Raw genomic sequence first — 22,626 nt, forward strand, 5'->3', positions numbered from 1 at the left:
TAATTCGGGTCGCGGGGGCAGCAGTCTAAGCAGGCATACCCCGCCTTCGACTGCTGCCCAATCCTCACAGCACCGTCCCTTACGGTCCCTCCTGCAGGTGGTGAGCCCACGGGAAGGCGGCCCCACGTCACTCCGACGTCACAGACCTTGATATTTCCCTCGTAAGGGACCCCCGGAGCATAGAGGGTTAAGGGCCTTGCTCAAGGGCCCAAGAGTGGCAGCCTGGCGATACCGGGGCTCGAACCACAGACCTTCCGATCGGCAACCCAGCGCCTTAACCACCACTCCCCCTCATATTCATATTCATAATCATAATTTCATAAAAAGTGTAGAAAACTGAAAAAAGTAATTTAAAATGTGTTATAAAGTTATAATTCATCAAAATCGAAACAACAGCACATATTTGGCAAAGCTGTCTAAGTGCTGTCAAGAATGAGTTGATTAACTGCTGAAAACGCGAATCCGCAAGTCTTAGGCTTCTAGGACGAAGAGAAAGCGGTTTTTCGAACCAAGCGTATTTGTACAAGCAGCATGCATCTGGTCATGATAATTTTACATGTTTATGATGAGATATGATAAAACAATACATTTCCTGAACAAAATATAATATTTCTCACAAAAATATTATAGTCATTTCAAAAATATAATTTTCATATTCATAATCATAATTTCATAAAAAGTGTAGAAAACTGCAAAAAGTAATTTAAAATGTGTTATAAAGTCATAATTCATCAAAATCGAAACAACAGCACATATTTGGCAAAACCTTCTATGTGCTGTCAAGAATGAGTTTGTTAACCGCTGAAAACGCGATTCCGCAAGTCTCAGGCTTCTAGGACGAAGAGAAAGCGGTTTTTCGAACCAAGCGTATTTGTACAAGCAGCATGCATCTGGTCATGAAAATTTTACATGTTTATGATGAGATATGATATAACAAAACATTTCCCTACCAAAATATGATATTTCTCACAAAAATATTATAGTTATTTCAAAAATATGAATTTTCATATTCATAATCATAATTTCATAAAAAGTGTAGAAAACTGCAAAAAGTAATTTAAAATGTGTTATAAAGTTATAATTCATCAAAATCGAAACAACAGCACATATTTGGCAAAGCTGTCTAAGTGCTGTCAAGAATGAGTTGCTTAACTGCTGAAAACGCGATTCCGCAAGTCTCAGGCTTCTAGGACGAAGAGAAAGCGGTTTTTCAAACCAAGCGTATTTGTACAAGCAGCATGCATCTGGTCATGATAATTTTACGTTTATGATGAGATATGATAAAACAATACATTTCCTGAACAAAATATAATATTTCTCACAAAAATATTATAGTCATTTCAAAAATATAATTTTCATATTCATAATCATAATTTCATAAAAAGTGTAGAAAACTGCAAAAAGTAATTTAAAATGTGTTATAAAGTCATAATTCATCAAAATCGAAACAACAGCACATATTTGGCAAAACCTTCTACGTGCTGTCAAGAATGAGTTTGTTAACCGCTGAAAACGCGATTCCGCAAGTCTCAGACTTCTAGGACGAAGAAAAAGCGGTTTTTCGAACCAAGCGTATTTGTACAAGCAGCATACATCTGGTCATGATAATTTTACATGTTTATGATGAGATATATTATAACAAGACATTTCCTGACCAAAAAAATATTTCTCACAAAAATATGTTATTTCAAAAATATGAATTTTCATATTCATAATCATAATTTCATAAAAAGTGTAGAAAACTGCAAAAAGTAATTTAAAATGTGTTATAAAGTTATAATTCATCAAAATCGAAACAACAGCACATATTTGACAAAGCTGTCTAAGTGCTGTCAAGAATGAGTTGCTTAACTGCTGAAAACGCGATTCCGCAAGTCTCAGACTTCTAGGACGAAGAGAAAGCGGTTTTTCGAACCAAGCGTATTTGTACAAGCAGCATGCACATGTCCATGATAATATTACATGTTTATGATGAGATATAATTTAACACAACATTTCCTCACCAAAATATGATATTTCTCACAAAAATATTATAGTTATTTCAAAAATATGAATTTTCATATTCATAATCATAATTTCATAAAATGTGTAGAAAACTGCAAAAAGTAATTTAAAATGTGTTATAAAGTCATAATTCATCAAAATCGACACAACAGCACATATTTGGCAAAACCTTTTACGTGCTGTCAAGAATGAGTTTCTTATCCGCTGAAAACGCGATTCCGCAAGTCTCAGGCTTCTAGGACGAAGAGAAAGCGGTTTTTCAAACCAAGCGTATTTGTACAAGCAGCATGCATCTGGTCATGATAATTTTACATGTTTATGATGAGATATGATAAAAACAATACATTTCCTGAACAAAATATAATATTTCTCACAAAAATATTATAGCTATTTCAAAAATATAATTTTCATATTCATAATCATAATTTCATAAAAAGTGTAGAAAACTGCAAAAAGTAATTTAAAATGTGTCATAATTCATCAAAATCGAAACAACAGCACATATTTGGCAAAACCTTCTATGTGCTGTCAAGAATGAGTTTGTTAACCGCTGAAAACGCGATTCCGCAAGTCTCAGGCTTCTAGGACGAAGAGAAAGCGGTTTTTCGAACCAAGCGTATTTGTACAAGCAGCATGCATCTGGTCATGATAATTTTACATGTTTATGATGAGATATAATATAACAAGACATTTCCTGACCAAAAAAAATATTTCTCACAAAAATATGTTATTTCAAAAATATGAATTTTCATATTCATAATCATAATTTCATAAAAAGTGTAGAAAACTGCAAAAAGTTATTTAAAATGTGTTATAAAGTCATAATTCATCAAAATCGAAACAACAGCACATATTTGGCAAAGCTGTCTAAGTGCTGTCAAGAATGAGTTGCTTAACTGCTGAAAACGCGATTACGCAAGTCTCAGGCTTCTAGGACGAAGAGAAAGCGGTTTTTCAAACCAAGCGTATTTGTACAAGCAGCATGCACATGTCCATGATAATATTACATATTTATGATGAGATATAATATAACACAAAATTTCCTCACCAAAATATGATATTTCTCACAAAAATATTAGTTATTTCAAAAATATGAATTTTCATATTCATAATCATAATTTCATAAAAAGTGTAGAAAACTGCAAAAAGTAATTTAAAATGTGTTATAAAGTTATAATTCATCAAAATCGAAACAACAGCACATACTTGGCAAAGCTGTCTAAGTGCTGTCAAGAATGAGTTTCTTAACTGCTGAAAACGCGATTCCGCAAGTCTCAGACTTCTAGGACGAAGAGAAAGCGGTTTTTCGAACCAAGCGTATTTGTACAAGCAGCATACATCTGGTCATGATAATTTTACATGTTTATAATTAGATATAATATAACAAAACATTTCCTGACCAAAAAAAATATTTCTCACAAAAATGTTATTTCAAAAATATGAATTTTCATATTCATAATCATAATTTCATAAAAAGTGTAGAAAACTGCAAAAAGTTATTTAAAATGTGTTATAAAGTCATAATTCATCAAAATAAAAACAACAGCACATATCTGGCAAAACCTTCTACGTGCTGTCAAGAATGAGTTGCTTAACCGCTAAAAACGCGATTCCGCAAGTCTCAGACTTCTAGGACGAAGAGAAAGCGGTTTTTCGAACCAAGCGTATTTGTACAAGCAGCATGCACATGTCCATGATAATATTACATGTTTATGATGAGATATAATATAACACAACATTTCCTCACCAAAATATGATATTTCTCACAAAAATATTATAGTTATTTTAAAAATATGAATTTTCATATTCATAATCATAATTTCATAAAAAGTGTAGAAAACTGCAAAAAGTAATTTAAAATGTGTTATAAAGTTATAATTCATCAAAATCGAAACAACAGCACATATTTGGCAAAGCTGTCTAAGTGCTGTCAAGAATGAGTTGCTTAACTGCTGAAAACGCGATTCCGCAAGTCTCAGGCTTCTAGGACGAAGAGAAAGCGGTTTTTCGAACCAAGCGTATTTGTACAAGCAGCATGCATCTGGTCATGATAATTTTACATGTTTATGATGAGATATGATAAAACAATACATTTCCTGAACAAAATATAATATTTCTCACAAAAATATTATAGTCATTTCAAAAATATAATTTTCATATTCATAATCATAATTTCATAAAAAGTGTAGAAAACTGCAAAAAGTAATTTAAAATGTGTTATAAAGTCATAATTCATCAAAATCGAAACAACAGCACATATTTGGCAAAACCTTCTATGTGCTGTCAAGAATGAGTTTGTTAACCGCTGAAAACGCGATTCCGCAAGTCTCAGGCTTCTAGGACGAAGTGAAAGCGGTTTTTCGAACCAAGCGTATTTGTACAAGCAGCATACATCTGGTCATGATAATTTTACATGTTTATGATGAGATATAATATAACAAGACATTTCCTGACCAAAAAAAATATTTCTCACAAAAATATATTTCAAAAATATGAATTTTCATATTCATAATCATAATTTCATAAAAAGTGTAGAAAACTGCAAAAAGTAATTTAAAATGTGTTATAAAGTCATAATTCATCAAAATAAAAACAACAGCACATATCTGGCAAAACCTTCTACGTGCTGTCAAGAATGAGTTGCTTAACCGCTAAAAACGCGATTCCGCAAGTCTCAGACTTCTAGGACGAAGAGAAAGCGGTTTTTCGAACCAAGCGTATTTGTACAAGCAGCATGCATCTGGTCATGAAAATTTTACATGTTTATGATGAGATATGATATAACAAAACATTTCCCTACCAAAATATGATATTTCTCACAAAAATATTATAGTTATTTTAAAAATATGAATTTTCATATTCATAATCATAATTTCATAAAAAGTGTAGAAAACTGCAAAAAGTAATTTAAAATGTGTTATAAAGTTATAATTCATCAAAATCGAAACAACAGCACATATTTGGCAAAGCTGTCTAAGTGCTGTCAAGAATGAGTTTGTTAACCGCTAAAAACGCGATTCCGCAAGTCTCAGGCTTCTAGGACGAAGAGAAAGCGGTTTTTCAAACCAAGCGTATTTGTACAAGCAGCATGCATCTGGTCATGATAATATTACATATTTATGATGAGATATAATATAACACAAAATTTCCTCACCAAAATATAATATTTCTCACAAAAATATTAGTTATTTCAAAAATATGAATTTTCATATTCATAATCATAATTTCATAAAAAGTGTAGAAAACTGCAAAAAGTAATTTAAAATGTGTTATAAAGTCATAATTCATCAAAATCGAAACAACAGCACATATTTGGCAAAGCTGTCTAAGTGCTGTCAAGAATGAGTTCCTTAACTGCTGAAAACGCGATTCCGCAAGTCTCAGGCTTCTAGGACGAAGAGAAAGCGGTTTTTTAAACCAAGCGTATTTGTACAAGCAGCATGCACATGTCCATGATAATATTACATATTTATGATGAGATATAATATAACACAACATTTCCTCACCAAAATATGATATTTCTCACAAAAATATTAGTTTTTTCAAAAATATGAATTTTCATATTCATAATCATAATTTCATAAAAACGGCAAATAATAATTTAAAATGTGTCATAAAGTCATGATGCATCAAAATCTAAACAACAGCACGTATTTGGCAAAGCCTTTTACGTGCTGTCAAGAATGAGTTTGTTAACCGCTGAAAACGCGATTCCGCAAGTCTCAGGCTTCTAGAACGAAGAGAAAGCGGTTTTACGAACCAAGCGTATTTGTACAAGCAGCATGCATCTGGTCATGATAATTTTACATGTTTATGATGAGATATAATATAACAAAACATTTCCTGACCACAAAAAATGATATTTCTCACAAAAATATAATAGTTATTTCAAAAATATGAATTTTCATATTCATAATCATAATTTCATAAAAAGTGTAGAAAACTGCAAAAAGTAATTTAAAATGTGTTATAAAGTTATAATTCATCAAAATCGAAACAACAGCACATATTTGGCAAAGCTGTCTAAGTGCTGTCAAGAATGAGTTGCTTAACTGCTGAAAACGCGATTCCGCAAGTCTCAGGCTTCTAGGACGAAGAGAAAGCGGTTTTTCGAACCAAGCGTATTTGTACAAGCAGCATGCATCTGGTCATGATAATTTTACATGTTTATGATGAGATATGATAAAACAATACATTTCCTGAACAAAATATAATATTTCTCACAAAAATATTATAGTCATTTCAAAAATATAATTTTCATATTCATAATCATAATTTCATAAAAAGTGTAGAAAACTGCAACAAGTAATTTAAAATGTGTTATAAAGTCATAATTCATCAAAATCGAAACAACAGCACATATTTGGCAAAGCTGTCTATGTGCTGTCAAGAATGAGTTTGTTAACCGCTGAAAACGCGATTCCGCAAGTCTCAGGCTTCTAGGACGAAGAGAAAGCGGTTTTTCGAACCAAGCGTATTTGTACAAGCAGCATGCATCTGGTCATGAAAATTTTACATGTTTATGATGAGATATCATATAACAAAACATTTCCCCACCAAAATATAATATTTCTCACAAAAATATTATAGTTATTTCAAAAATATGAATTTTCATATTCATAATCATAATTTCATAAAAAGTGTAGAAAACTGCAAAAAGTAATTTAAAATGTGTTATAAAGTTATAATTCATCAAAATCTAAACAACAGCACATATTTGGCAAATCCTTTTACGTGCTGTCCAGAATGAGTTTCTTATCCGCTGAAAACGCGATTCCGCAAGTCTCAGGCTTCTAGGACGAAGAGAAAGCGGTTTTTCGAACCAAGCGTATTTGTACAAGCAGCATGCATCTAGTCATGATAATTTTACATGTTTATGATGAGATATGATATAACAATACATTTCCTGAACAAAATATAATATTTCTCACAAAAATATTATTATTTCAAAAATATGAATTTTCATATTCATATTCATAATCATAATTTCATAAAAAGTGTAGAAAACTGCAAAAAGTAATTTAAAATGTGTTATAAAGTCATAATTCATCAAAATCGAAACAACAGCACATATTTGGCAAAACCTTCTATGTGCTGTCAAGAATGAGTTTGTTAACCGCTGAAAACGCGATTCCGCAAGTCTCAGGCTTCTAGGACGAAGAGAAAGCGGTTTTTCAAACCAAGCGTATTTGTACAAGCAGCATGCACATGTCCATGATAATATTACATATTTATGATGAGATATAATATAACACAAAATTTCCTCACCAAAATATGATATTTCTCACAAAAATATTAGTTATTTCAAAAATATGAATTTTCATATTAATAATCATAATTTCATAAAAAGTGTAGAAAACTGCAAAAAGTAATTTCAAATGTGTTATAAAGTCATAATTCATAAAAATCGAAACAACAGCACATATTTGGCAAAACCTTCTACGTGCTGTCAAGAATGAGTTGCTTAACTGCTGAAAACGCGATTCCGCAAGTCTCAGGCTTCTAGGACGAAGGGAAAGCGGTTTTTCGAACCAAGCGTATTTGTACAAGCAGCATGCACATGTCCATGATAATATTAAATGTTTATGATGAGATATAATATAACACAAATTTCCTCACCAAAATATAATATTTTTTACAAAAAAATTATAGTTATTTCAAAAATATGAATTTTCATATTCATAAACATAATTTCATAAAAAGGGCAAAAAATAATTTAAAATGTGTTATAAAGTCATAATTCATCAAAATCGAAACAACAGCACATATTTGGCAAAGCTGTCTAAGTGCTGTCAAGAATGAGTTTGTTAACCGCTGAAAACGCGATTCCGCAAGTCTCAGACTTCTAGGACGAAGAGAAAGCGGTTTTTCGAACCAAGCGTATTTGTACAAGCAGCATGCATCTGGTTATCATAATTTTACATTTTTATGATGAGATATAATATAACACAACATTTCCTCACCAAAATATGATATTGCTCACAAAATATTATAGATATTTCAAAAATATGACTTTTCATAATCATAATTCATAAAAATTGTAGAAAACTTCAAAAAGTTAATGAAAATGGGTTATAAAGTCATAATTCATCAAAATCGATACAACAGCACATATTTGGCAAAGCCTTCTACGTGCTGTCAAGAATGAGCTTCTTAACCGCTGGAAATCATAAGCGAAAAACCAACATGATAATGATGAGCACAAAATTATTTTTTTAAATAAAGATATAATTAATTGGTAAAATATAAATTTTCCTATTCATCAGCATAATAATTATTGAAAAACTGTTAAAAAGTGCAAAATTCAATGAAAACGTGAAATGTCAAATCAAGTATTTACAAGTTATAAGCATCATTTCACAAAAAATGGTTAAAAGTGCAATAAGTGAACTAAAAACTTTTCATTATAAACTATTTTTTGACATAAATGACTTTTCTCATATAAATTATATACATTTTCATATTCAAATAAATAATTTAATGGAAAAATGCAAAAAAAAAAAGTACAAAGATTCAATGAAAAACGTCATATAACAATTCAAGTTTCTACAAGTTATTGTGATATTATATCATATTCATAAGCATCATTTACCTGTTGAAAGTGCAAAGATTCAACGCAAAATGTGATGGCAATGGTTTGAACAAAATCTGACTTTCTTTTATAAAATAAAATGGTTTTATTAAAATATTACATTTCATATTCATAAACATAATTTCATTTATAAGAAATCGTTAACTTTTTTATAAAAATATGAGTAATTGTGAATATATGAATTTTCATAAGCATCATTTAACTAAAAACTGTTGAAAGTGCAAAAAATCTATGCAAAATGTAATGAAAATGCTTGAAAAAAAAATTATTGTTTAAATACAACATTGTTTTTATTTAAATAATGTTCATAAATAAAATTTCATAAGAAAAAGTTAACCGTTATCATAAAAAATATGTTAATGTGAAAATATGAATTTATAGATACCTTAAAATAATTTCATTAAAAACTATAAAAAAGTGCTCAAAACGGTGACATGAAAAATTGTTTTTAATAAAAATTGCTATTGTAAAAATATGAATATTCATATTCATAAGATTAATTAAATGGAAAAGGTTAAAAAGTGCAATCCGTAAACGAAAAACATTTACATGAGAAACCAGGGTTTGATATGTCATTTTGCATAACAAAATATGATAGTCATTATGAACATATACATTTTCATATTTAGACGCATATGTTCATGGAAAACCTTTCAAAAAGTGAAATTAAGAAACAAAAAGGTACAATACAAATCATGTTTGACAAAAATATGACATTTTCATTGAAAATGTGATATTGTGAAATTATGAGTTTTCATAATCATCATTTAACTAAAAAACATCAAAAAGTGCAAATGTTCATCGCAAAAACATTATGACAATTAATGGTTTGAAACAAATCTGACTTTCTTTTATTAAAAAAAATTGTTTTTATTAAAATATTAAATTACATATTCATAATCATAATTTTTTTATTTAAAAAAACGTTAACTTTTTCATCAAAATATGAGTGTTTGTGAAAATATGAATTTTTATATTCATAAGCATAATTTCAATAAAAACCATTAAAAAGTGCAATACGTAAACGAAAAACTTTCACATCACAAACCATGGATTAACAAAATGATGACGTTTTACATAAAATTTATTTGTAAAATATACATTTTCATATACAGAAGCATATTATCATGGAAGGCTGTTGAAAAAAGTGCAATAAGTAAACAAAAAAGGTTTCATTATAACCATGTTTGGCAAAAATAAGAATTTTTTCATATGAATGTGAAATAAATTGGTAAAATGGTAATGTGTTTATCCAAAGGAAAATTTTAATGAAAAGCTGTATAAAAAAAAAAAAAAAAAAAAAAAAAAAAAAGGTGAAATAATTCATTAAAAAACATATGACATGACAAATCGTTTTTTTAAATTTATTGTGAAAAATGTTTGGCAAAAAGATGTTTTTTTTATATGAATATGATATACTTGGGTAAAATAGGAATTTTCATATACAAGGAAAAATGTAACTAGAAACTGTAAAAAAAAAAAAAAAAAAATTTTTTAAAAGTTATATGACAAATCAAGTTTTTAAAATCTAGAGTGAAAAATATGACTTTTCATATTTATTAGCATCAATTAACTTAAAATGTGAATTTTTATATTCATTAGAATAATTTCATGAAAACTGTAAAAAAAAAAAGTGCAAAAATTCAATGAAAAACATATGACAAATCGTTTTTAAAAGTTATTGTGAAATTTTTTCTTTTCATATCCATAAGCATTATTAACTAAAAACCATTGAAAGTGCAAATATTCACTGCAAAATGTGATGACAAATGGTTTTTAAAAAATCTGACTTTCTTTTATAAAAAAGTTTTTTAAAAGTTTTTATTAAAATATAAAATTTTATACTCATAATTTTCACCTTTATTTGCATGAACCTGGTGGTACGGCTGCAGGGATTCTAGCCCAGGAACATGGTGACAAATTTTGCCCAGATTTCTTTCCAAATCTTTAGACAACATAGCACAAGGGTTGCCCTCATGCATGCGTGCAGTGGCTGCTGATGGTCTGATGGTCCGGGATGCTGAGAAAACAGTGCTGTCACATTCTTTGATACTGTACACCTCACATCAGGTAACAGCTATTTTACATAACCTCAACACAAAAGATATGACAGCACAACATAGATCTGGTTATGAAATCACGCTCTTGGCAACAGAAAACGTAACCATTAAGCCTTCTTCTCAGCCGCATTCAGCTCTAGTAACTCTGCGTGATCTGCTAGACTTGCTAGACTCTGCTAGACTCGTGGTTTTAAAGACACACAGGATTGCCTTAAACACATTAAACAAGAGACCTCTTGTAGGCCCGATCTTTTAGATATGGCCCTGGAAGAGGGGGATTGCCTATATATAGATCAGGGGTCACCAGCCTTTTCTGAACCTGAGAGCTACTTCTTGGGTACCATTAATGTGAACAGTTTGATAGACACAGTTTTCATTTTGATCTGAAATAACAAATTTGCAAAACTAACATACATTGACCTGTACGACATGATGTGCTTACTTTTCCTGAGCAACCCTTCCAACACCTACAGATCGATTTCACACATATGCCACAAGTAGGAAATTTGAGAAATCTGTTGGTTATAGTTGACAGATTCAGTAAGTGGCCAGAAGCATTTGCATGCGTGACAGAGAACGCTAAAACAGTTGTAAAGATATTAACGAAAGAGATCATCTCTAGGTTTGGTATTCCTAGTGTGATTGAAAGTAATAACGGCACACCTTTTGCTTCTAAAGTAACACAACTTTTGGCTAAAAGCTTGGAAATTGATTGTCAGCTGGAGTGGTAGAGAGAATGAACAGAACCATTAGGGAACGTGTTACTAACGCCTGCATTGAAACAGGCCGAAACTGGACTGTTGTTCTCCCGGCAGTACTCAAAGAAACGAGAATGACTCTGTCATCAACTACTAAACTGTCACCTTTTAAAATTCTAATCGGCCGGCCTTTCCCGACCCCATGGTTCACTGGCATTTCTAACTAGTTTTAGTTATAAAAATAGAGTAGAATACCAAAATAATAAAAACAAAATAAAGGTAGTTGTGATAAGAGTATGATAGGTTTATTGGAGAATAGTATTGCAGAATAAACCGGTGCAGTTTTGCAGAGTGTGCAAAATTTTAACAACAACAAGCGGATTAGCTAGGCTAGAAACCGCAGGGTATTTTTGTCCGGTGTACAAAGGTTACCTAGGGGAGGAACCACATAGCATGTGCATCTTGTATATTGTCTTCTTCTTCTTCTTTCGGCTGCTCCCATTAGGGGTCGCCACAGCGGATCATCCGTCTCCATACCACCCTATCCTCTACATCTGCCTCTTTCACACCAATTACCTGCATGTCTTCCCTAAACCTCCTCCTTGGCCACCTACCTGGTGGCTCCATCCTCAGCACTACTCTTTCCCATAACTTCATGGTGTGACTGATCATCTTAATTCCCCTGTAGTTACTGCAGGTCTGCACATCTCCCTTATTCTTAAAGATCGGTACCAGCACACTCCTTCTCCATTCCTCAGGCATCCTCCCACCTTCCAGAATCTTGTTAAACAATCTGGTTAAAAACTCCACTTCCATCTCTCCTAAACATCTCCATGCTTCTACCGGTATGTCATCTGGTCCAACTGACTTTTCACTCTTCATCCTCTTAATCGCTGCTCTCACTTACTCCTTACTAATCCTATCCACATCCTGCTTCACCAACTCCACATCATCCAACCTTCTCTCTCTCAGATTTTCCTCATTCATCACCTGCTCAAAATACTCCCTCCACCTTCTCAACACACTCTCCTCACTAGTCAACACATTTCCATCTTCATCCTTTATTGCTCTTACTTGCAGTACATCCTTCTCACAAATCCTTTTCTCCTCTCTTAGTGCCCAACCTCTCATACAGCTCCTCATATGCCTTTTCCTTGGCTTTCGCCACATTCCTCTTTACCTGCTGTCGCATCTCCTTGTACTCCTGCCTACTTTTCTCATCACTCTGTCGATCCCACTTCTGTTTTGCCAACCTCATTCTCCTTATGCTCTCCTGCACTTCCTCATTCCACCACCACATCTCTTTGTCTTCCTTTCTATTTCCAGATGTCACACCAAGTACCTTTCTAGCTGCTATCCTCATCACTCCTGCAGTTGTTACCCAATCATCCAACACCGCTTCACCACCAACGAGCCCCTGTCTGACCTCTTCCCTGAACCTCACACTACACTCTTCCTCCTTCAGTTTCCACCATCTTATTCTTCTTTCAGTCCTCACCCTCCTCTTCTTCTTCTTTGCCTCCAAAACCATCCTACAGACCACCATCCGATGCTGTCTAGCTACACTGTCCCCCGCCAACACCTTACAGTCTCCAATCTCCTTCAGGTTGCATCTCCTGCATAGAACATAGTCCACCTGTGTGCACCTTCCTCCACTCTTATAGGTCACCCTTTGATCATCCTTCTTCTTAAAATACGTATTCACCACTGCCATTTCCATCCTTTTAGCAAAATCTACCACCATCTGCCCTTCTACATTCCTCTCCTTAAAACCATACCTACCCATCACCTCCTCATCACCTCTGTTCCCTTCCTCTACATATGCCCATTAAAGTCTGCCCCAATCCCCAATCTTTCTTTCCTAGGTACACCATCTACCACTTCATCTAATTCACTCCAGAATCTGTCCTTCTCCTCTATCTCACAGCCGACTTGTGGAGCATAGGCACTGATGACATTTATCATCATCCCTTCAACTTCCAGCTTCATGTACATCACCCTATCAGAAACTCTCTTCACCTCCACTACACTCTTACTGTACTCTTCCTTCAGAATCACCCCTACACCATTTCTCTTTCCATCCACACCATGATAGAACAGTTTAAACCCACCTCCAATGTTCCTGGCCTTACTCCCTTTCCACTTAGTCTCCTGAACACACAACATATCTACCTTTCTCCTCTCCATCATATCAGCTATCTCTCTCCTTTTACCAGTCATAGTACCAACATTTAAAGTACCAACCCGAACCTCTACTCTCCTACACTTCTCCTTTTCCTGCTGTCTCTGTAGACGTCTTCCTCCTTTCCTTCTCTTTCTTCGGCCAACAGTAGCCTAATTTCCACCGGTACCCTGTTGGCTAACGATACCTGTGGCGGTTGTTGTTAACCCGGGCCTCGACTGATCCGGTATGAAATTCTTATTTGTGATCCGCATATCCGATTTGACACGTTTTACGCTGGATGCCCTTTCTAACGCAACCCTCCCCATTTATCTGAGCTTGGGACCGGCACTAAGGGTGCACTGGCTTGTGCCTCCCTAATGGCTGGGTTTGCATCTTGTATATGAGGGTTCACAGTGCTTAGGGTAAGGCCAGCATAATAAAATTAAAATAATCAAGAACAATGTCATTAAACCCTCTTAACATATAACATTGCTTATATTAATTTAAATCCAAGCTTAAATACATTTAACCATTACTCAGCATTAATATAGTATAATACTCAGCTCCGCAGAGAACTCGGTGTATGAAGAGAGTTAATAAAAATCAAATAATCATGCTTAAAGAGGCAAAATTAGTTAAAGATATACACAAAAGTGCAGCATACATTATATCATCACCATCCTTAAACGTGCATATAATCAAAGTAGAATCTTAAGTAGAAGGAAAAAAAATCTACCTATCTATCTATCTATCTATCTATCTATCTATCTATCTATCTATCTATCTATCTATCTATCTATCTATCTATCTATCTATCTATCTATCTATCTATATGTACAAAATCTTTAAAAAAGAGAAGAGCAAGGAAGAATTAGGCACAGAACTTTTGGGCACAGAACAGTTGATGAAAAACAAGTGGTATAAGATGTTCAATAACCAAGACACATAAAAATACAGGAAGCGCTAAGTAAGCTTGTAGTTAAGATATAGGCACGATTTGATTTAGAAAAAGTTCAGGACAGGAAACTCGTTCGTGAAGATGCAATCAGAGAAAATAGGAATATTTTGCACGGATAAAAAATTGTAGAAATAGCACAAACTAAGATGAATACTGGAAAAATCAATTAAATTAATACAAAGCTAAGAATGCAGAAAATAAAATTTATTATACTAAGGCAGAATTAAGAGATTAGGCAGTATCTAAAAAGACAAAGGAATTTTTGCAAGGAAGGAAAAAAACAAAACAAGCAAACAAAACAAAAGGTGTGAATATTGCGGTGGAGGATTAGTTGTTTTGTGATAAAATGCATGATCAGGGGATTTTTTACAAGAAGGAAAGTTCACCATCAGATGTTTACGGTACATATAAATTAGAAATGTATGGAAGTGAATGAGGCCTCCTGGAAAGGGGTGGCATTTTACCAAGAAAAGGTATAAACTTACCAGAAAATACGTAAGCAAAAGGTGGGATCTGCAAAAACTCGCAAAATTATTGGTGTATCTAAAGTAGTAAGGAGGAGAAGTTAGAGAATAATATGTAAATTTAAGTAAATTTGGGGGAAAAAAGTGAAACATTTGCCACGTGAATTCACACTTGTCAATTGTAACTGACGGGTAGTAAGGAGAACTCGGGTAGTCTTGCTGTTAAGAGTAGGCAAGACAACCTTCCGGGTTCTGGAAGATTCTTCATTTGGTCTGGCTGTTAAAACTTTGGTATTTTTAGACTTATTGGTAACTGATTAGTAATTTAGTAATTTTCATGTATGTATATTTACAATGTAAATATATGCATTTCATTAAAAATACTCATCAGTATTTGATGAGTTAATCTATGCACCTGTCTATGTGAACGATAAATTCCGAATGATGTGAAATTTGGATTTTGGATCCATGGCTTGTACTTTTAGTGAAGCAGTAGAGAGCAGAATGCTCAGAGATAATGTGTTACCGAAGCCCACACCACTGACACAAGAAATAATGTTAGTGGGATGTGGAGGTAAAGCAACAAAGCCGAAATGCATATACGAAGTCGAGCTTAAAGTATATGGCGTAAGATGCTTGGTACCAATCTTGGTCGTGCCAGGGCAAAAGGATTATTTAATCATTGGAACCAATGTGGTGAAGTTTCTAATGAGTCAAATGAAAGTCAATAGTGATCATTGGAGAACTCTGTCTAACAGTGCTTCAGAGCCATCTTCATCATGCAAACGTTTTTTTAGATGTAATGGCAAATACTTGCTGTTGAAGGGGTAGAGACCCACCAGATAAGATTGGGACTGTAAAGCTTTTTCAAGCAGTCACATTAGTGGCAAAAAAAGAACACCTTGTTTGAGTAAAGTTGCCAAGTAATACTGCCAATGTCACCAGGAAGCACTGTAATTGTAGAGGCCACTTCTTCCCGAACTATGCCTCGGAACATTATCATTGGCCGCGTCGTTACATTTTTATGGGGAGATCGCTGGGTTCCTTTGAAAGTTATTAACCTTTCAGACAAACCGATCACTTTAAAAAAGAACTGTAAGTTGGCAGATGTATTCCCATGTCATGCTGTGGTAGATTTTGAGCTGTTACAAGGTTATAGTCAGGCTCAGGTGGCTGCAACGGAGAGTATATATCAGCCTGGTGCCATTGGTGATCTTAAGCAGAGACTAAAGGCTGTAGACCTTGGTGACATCAACATTGATTTGTGTTCTGCTAGTGATGCGGCAAAACACAGGCTTGTGCAACTGCTTGAGAACTCATTCATTCATTCATTTTCTCCCGCTTATCCGTAATTCGGGTCGCGGGGGCAGCAGTCTAAGCAGGCCGTCGCCTTCGACTGCTGCCCAATCCTCACAGCACCGTCCCTTACGGTCCCTCCTGCAGGTGGTGAGCCCACGGGAAGGCGGCCCCACATCACTCCGACGTCACGGACCTTGAAATTTCCCTCGTAAGGGACCCCCGGAGCATAGAGGGTTAAGGGCCTTGCTCAAGGGCCCAAGAGTGGCAGCCTGGCGATACCGGGGCTCGAACCCCAGACCTTCCGATCGGCAACCAAGCGCCTTAACCGCTGGAGCCACCACTCCCCCTTGCTTGAGAACTATAATGATGTATTCTCTAAACATGCTCTAGATTACAGAGAGGTCAAAGGTTTTGTTCATCGCATTTGCCTAACTGATGAGCGTCCATTCCGACTTCCGTACTGTAGGATACCACCATCTCACGATCAAAAATTACGGCAAGTTCTCGCAGAAATGGAAGTAATCCGTAAATCAGTGAGTGAATATGCTTCGCCCCTTGTTTTAGTGTGGAAGAAAGATGGTAGTCTAAGAATTTGTACGGATTTTAGATGGCTGAACACTAGAACCATCAAGGATGCACACTCACTTCCTCATCAAGCAGACTGCCTTGCTGCCTTAGGAGGAAACGCTCTCTTCAGCACTATGGATCTGACATCAGGTTTCTATAACATCCCCATGTCTGAAGAAGATAAAAGGAGGCAGCGTTGGAGAAGCTGGAGATAGTCTTTCAACGGTTGAGGGATTACAACCTCAAGTTAAGTCCAAAAACGTGCCATTTCAAGCAACCATCCAGGTCACGTAATTGACTAAAATAGTGTATCTGTCGATCCTTCAAAGGTTGAAGCCATAGCCAAATTGTCAAAAGAGGACTTCATGGAAGAGGATGGGTGTACTCCATCTGTCCGAAGGATTAGGTCTGTTTTGAGCATGATTCTCTATTATCAGCATTTCATCCCAAGTTGTTCCTCAATAGCCAAACCGTTGGTTTCTTTGACAGCTGGACAGAAAAGAAAGACAAAGATCAAAACTGGGATTAGGGCAGGCACTTATAGGAAGTTGAAATCAACTGACTGGACTCCTGAGTGTGATGTGGACCTTTCTAAACTACAAGAGAGCTTATTGCAGAGCGTGGTTCTAGCACATCCTGATTTCTCTCTTCCGTTAATTTTGTCAACTGATGCATCTCTAGATGGACTCGGGGCTGTGCTATCACAGATACCGGCTGGGGAGGAGAAAGCACGCCCCATTGCATTCGCAAGCAAGACTCTAAGTAACTCTCAAAAGAGGTATCCAGCACATAAGCTTGAGTTTCTAGCCTTGAAGTGGAGTGTATGGGAAAATTTTAGCCATTGGTTAAAAGGACACATGTTCATGGTATGGACAGACAATAACCCACTCACTTATATACTAACTAAAGCTAAACTCGATGCTTATGAACAACGCTGGGTATCAAAGCTTGCTGCTTACACTTTTGATCTTAAGCATGTTGCTGGGAGCAAGGACATTGTAGCTGATGCCTTGAGCTGTGATCCTTTTTCAATAGTGAGTCATAGGCTTATCACAGAGAGATACGGCAACTTACTTGCTGAAGCGGACTGTGTTGATGAGGATGGGGTTTAGGACACTTTTTCGTTTGCAAGTGAACAGTCTCCATGTAACGCCCTTGGCTAATACAGTGTCTTATTATCATGATACAGTCAGATCCCTTTTAGGTCTTGATGATCAGTGGGAAAGGGTAACCGAGCTGAGGGCCATGCAGACAATCCAATCCATTCAGTATATGGTAGCGCCTGTGTGTGATACCATCTCAGCAAATCCCTTTAGAGAAAATCAGGCAGGATCAAGAGTCAGATTTATCAATCTCGAAAGTGATTTCTTTTTTGACTCAGAAAAAACGACCATCAAGGAGAGAGCTGATTGGAATGGATGCTGGACAACACTCTCCAATACTCTCAAAAGGTTCCAACTTGTAATTCCATCAAGTCTTACGGCTAATGCTTTAAACGGTGTACATGATCTTGCTGGACATCAGGGACAGTCAAGAACCCTCCAGTTAGCTCGACAATGTTTTTATTGGCCTAGGATGGAGTATGATATTAGGGAGTATGTCAAGTATTGTCAGAGGTGTGTATTGGCCAAAACACCAGAGCCATCTGCTCTAGCCCTTCTTGAGAGCATTATGACTTCAGTACCGATGGAGTTGGTGTGTTTGGATTTTTGGTGTGCTGAGGATAGCAAGCAATGATCTGTGGATGTATTAGTTGTTACTGATCATTTTACTAAGTTGGCTCATTCTTTTCCGTGCGCAAACCAGAAAGTGAAACAGATAGCCAAAAAGTTGTGGGATCATGTTTTTTGCGTCTAAGGTTTTCCGACACGTATTTATACCGACCCGTATTCATACCGATTCATAACTTTGAAAGTGCACTCATTGCAGAATTGCTTAAATTGGCTGGTGTTAAGAAGTCACACACTACAGCATACCACCAGAATGGGAATGGTGTAACAGAGCAGTTCAATTGAACTTTGGGCAGTATGCTACTCCTTGCCTCTCAAGGAGAAACAAAAATAGCCCGAGCTGATACAGGCTCTGACATTTGCGTATAATGCCACGGTGCATGAGACCACTGGTTACGCCCCATTTCAGTTAATGTTTGGCCGTATCCCAAAGTTGCCAGTTGATGTCATTTTCGGGCAGGTGTTTCATGACCCTATGGTTGTTGATCATAGTAACTATGTGCAAACGCTAATGTCTCACTTCAAAGAAGCAGCATACAGAGCTCAGAAACATACTGAAAAAGAGCAGAGAAAGCAGGCCAACTTCTATAATCAAAAGGTTAAGGGTTTATGTTTGAACATTGGAGATAGAGTGTTGCTCGCCAACAAGGGTGAGAGAGGAAAGGAAAAAAACTTGCTGATAGGTGGGATCCAAATGTCTATACTGTAAAGGAACAGGATCTTAGGGCGAACATATACAAATTGATTGATGGGAAGGGTAAGTCAAAAGTGGTGCATCGCAACCTAATTTTGGACAACAGCTTTCTACCTATTGAACCAACCCAAGATGAGGATTTTCCGTCAAGTGCTGGGAATGCGGAGACCAAACCTTGCATGTCGGAACAGTTCGATCCAACTAAAGGGGATGGTTCCGATGATAGGATGCATCGGAACCATCTGATGGGTGTCTGATGAACCCGGAGAAGTTGAGGGTCAAGAGTCTGTTGACAGTGATTTGGAATCTGATTTTTCAGCAGAATGCCGTAATCTAACGGTTGCTAAAGATTGTTCCGATCGAATGTATGATGTAGATTGAGACTCCGACCCTAGTAACTTAGACCAGCAATCTGATTCTATTGTTTCCATTGTCTAGTCCAGTCAGGATTTTAGTGAAATTCAGGAGGGGTGAATGTGACTGATGTATATTTACAATGTAAATATATGCATTTCACAAAAAATGCTTCCTAATTGTTTTATTTGCTTTAATTTGTTCAATATGTTTTATGTCCTGTTTAAATAAATTAGTTATATTTTTGGCGGAAGTGTTTTCTCTTGCGATTAAGCTGTGCTACGTCATTCAGGAAGCCCGCGCTGCTCCTCAGTTTACTTTGTGCATACTGAGGAGAGGTAAGCTGTTAGCTGTGCTCTCCCGGGATTACTTGCAAAAAAGTTTTACACATTTGAATTTCACTCATAACGTGTTCAAATACTATTGTTAAAAGTGTTATTAATGTAATATGTGATATGTAAAGTGATTTGTGGATGGATGGAGAGGATTAAGCGTCTTATTTGATAAGTACAGCAAGCCGAATAAACATGTGCTTTGGTTAGGCTTAGTGATGCTAGTGAGCTAATAGCTGCAATTTGATTTGTGCAGGTGGTAAAGCTGGCGAAGCAGCCACGTTTATTTTGATTATTTCTGTATTCCATCCAGGTACAGTAACTTCTAATGTTTTATAATTTGTTTAATTAAATTTGTATTTCTGTTTTATTAGTTTACTTTGTGCATACTGAGGAGAGTTGGTAAAGCTGGCGAAGCAGCCACGTTTATTTTGATTATTTCTGTATTCCATCCAGAATTGTTTGATTGTTGGTGACAATAAACTCTCCAGTACTGCTGCAACAAAGTTCTAAAGATTTGCCATTCCACGACACAACGCAGAGAACAAGAGCACAGGTCAGAACCAAACGTGACCAACATCTGCTCAGGCACAGGGTCTGAGTTCTGACAGTATACCTGATAATACTGCTAATAGACATATTGAACAAGCACTGAGTAACAAGTGTCTCATGATGTCTTGAAGAAGATGAAATAACTGCCGACAAAGTTTTTTGAGATGATTAGGAATTGATTCACGAGTGTTTGTTATAGGATTGATTCTTGTATTGATTGTTGGAATTGTACTTTGTATGTTGCTATGTTTGATGGCGATGGTAAGACAGGCCATAAAGGCCTTCGATTGGAGTGGTAATGATGCAGGATTATATGCATGTAGGGACGGAATGAAATGAAATCTGTTGTTTTTGTTTTGTCTTTATCTTTTCATTTGCAGTTTATATCACCGATCCTGTTCCCAGGAAAGAACATCCTATTTTATTGGTTTGTGATGCTAAATCATAAACGATTTATAGTGGCTATTGTTAGTGTTAAGATGGTTCTCATTTACATTTACATTTGCAGCATTTATCAGACGCCCCTCCCCAGAGCGACGTACAAAAATGCTTGGAGTCGCTAGCAATGAATAAATCTACACTGGTATGCAAGATTACAAACACAACACTCACACATTTCTTACACTGGTTCACACACATTCCTTTGTCTGTTCAGTGTCTATAAAATATTTATGCTGTTAGTACATAAGGTATACAGGGAGTCTTTATATATATATATATATATATATATATATATATATATATATATATATATATATATATATATATATATATATATATATATATATATATATATCCAAATGTCAGACCAGAAAGTACAGACCAAACAGTACAGACCAAAAGTTTGGACACACCTTCTCATTCAAAGAGTTTTCTTTATTTTTAGGACTATGAAAATTGTAGAGTCACACTGAAGGCATCAAGGGCTATTTGACCAAGAAGGAGAGTGATGGGGTGCTGCGCCAGATGACCTGGCCTCCACAGTCACCGGACCTGAACCCAATCCAGATGGTTTAGGGATGAGCTGGACCGCAGAGTGAAGGCAAAAGGGCCAACAAGTGCCAAGCATCTCTCGGGGAACTCCTTCAAGACTGTTGGAAGACCATTTCAGGTGACTACCTCTTGAAGCTCATCAAGAGAATGCCACGAGTGTGCAAAGCAGTAATCAAAGCAAAAGGTGGCTACTTTAAAGAACCTAGAATATGACATTTTTTAGTTGTTTCACACTTTTTTGTTTTTTTTATATATAATTCCATATATAATTCCACGTGTTAAGTCATAGTTTTGATGCCTTCAGTGTGAATCTACAATTTTCATAGTCATGAAAATAAAGAAAGCTCTTTGAATGAGAAGGTGTGTCCAAACTTTTGGTCTGTACTGTATATATATAAAAAGGTTTCATGATAACCATGTTTGGTAAAAATAATAATTTTATTAAATAAATTCATGTAAAGCTGGAAAAAAAAAAAGGTGAAATTATTCAAAACATAACATGACAAATTAAGTTTTTAAAATTTATTGGGAAAAATATGTTTGGCAAAAATGAGGGTTTTTTTTTATCCATCCATTTTCTCCCGCTTATCCGTAATTTGGGTTGCGGGGGCAGCAGTCTAAACAGGCCCCCGCCTTCGACTGCTGCCCAATCCTCTCAGCACCGTCCCTTACGGTCCCTCCTGCAGGTGGTGAGCCCACAGGAAGGTGGCCCCATGTCACTCCGACGTCACGGACCTTGATATTTCCCTCGTAAGGGACCCCGGAGCATAGAGGGTAAAGGGCCTTGCTGAAGGGCCCAAGATTGGCAGCTTGGCGATACCAGGGCTTGAACCCCAGACCTTCCGATCAGCAACCCAGCGCCTTAACCGCTGGAGCCACCACTCAGGAGGTTTTTTTGAAAATAAATTGGTAAAATATTAATTTTTATATACAAAGAAATAATTTAATGAAAAACTGTTAAACAAAGTGAAATAGTTTAATAAAGAAACGTGATATGACAAATCAAGTTTTTAAAAAACAATTATGAAAAATATGACTTCATATTCATTAGCATCCTTTAACTAAAAACCATTAAAAGTGCAAAAAAGGAGAGGAATGTGGAAGGGCAAATGGTGGTAGATTTTGCTAAAAGGATGGAAATAGCAGTGGTGAACACATATTTTAA

The 22,626-nt window shown here is 35.5% G+C and overlaps 1 protein-coding gene across 1 annotated transcript in view; it reads left to right on the plus strand.

Moving 5' to 3' along the window:
* The first annotated feature begins 18,167 nt into the window (after positions 1–18,167).
* wbp4 (WW domain binding protein 4) overlaps positions 18,168–22,626 on the plus strand; it is a 218,884-nt gene continuing 214,425 nt past the window's right edge. The window contains exon 1 of the mRNA XM_083534019.1: positions 18,168–18,171. Within this exon, the coding sequence (XP_083390145.1) occupies positions 18,170–18,171 (2 nt within the window). The 5' untranslated portion in view covers positions 18,168–18,169. The remainder of the gene's footprint in view (positions 18,172–22,626) is intronic.

This window comes from Silurus aristotelis, assembly GCF_946808225.1.
Source record: "Silurus aristotelis genome assembly, chromosome: 2".
NCBI lineage: Eukaryota > Metazoa > Chordata > Actinopteri > Siluriformes > Siluridae > Silurus > Silurus aristotelis.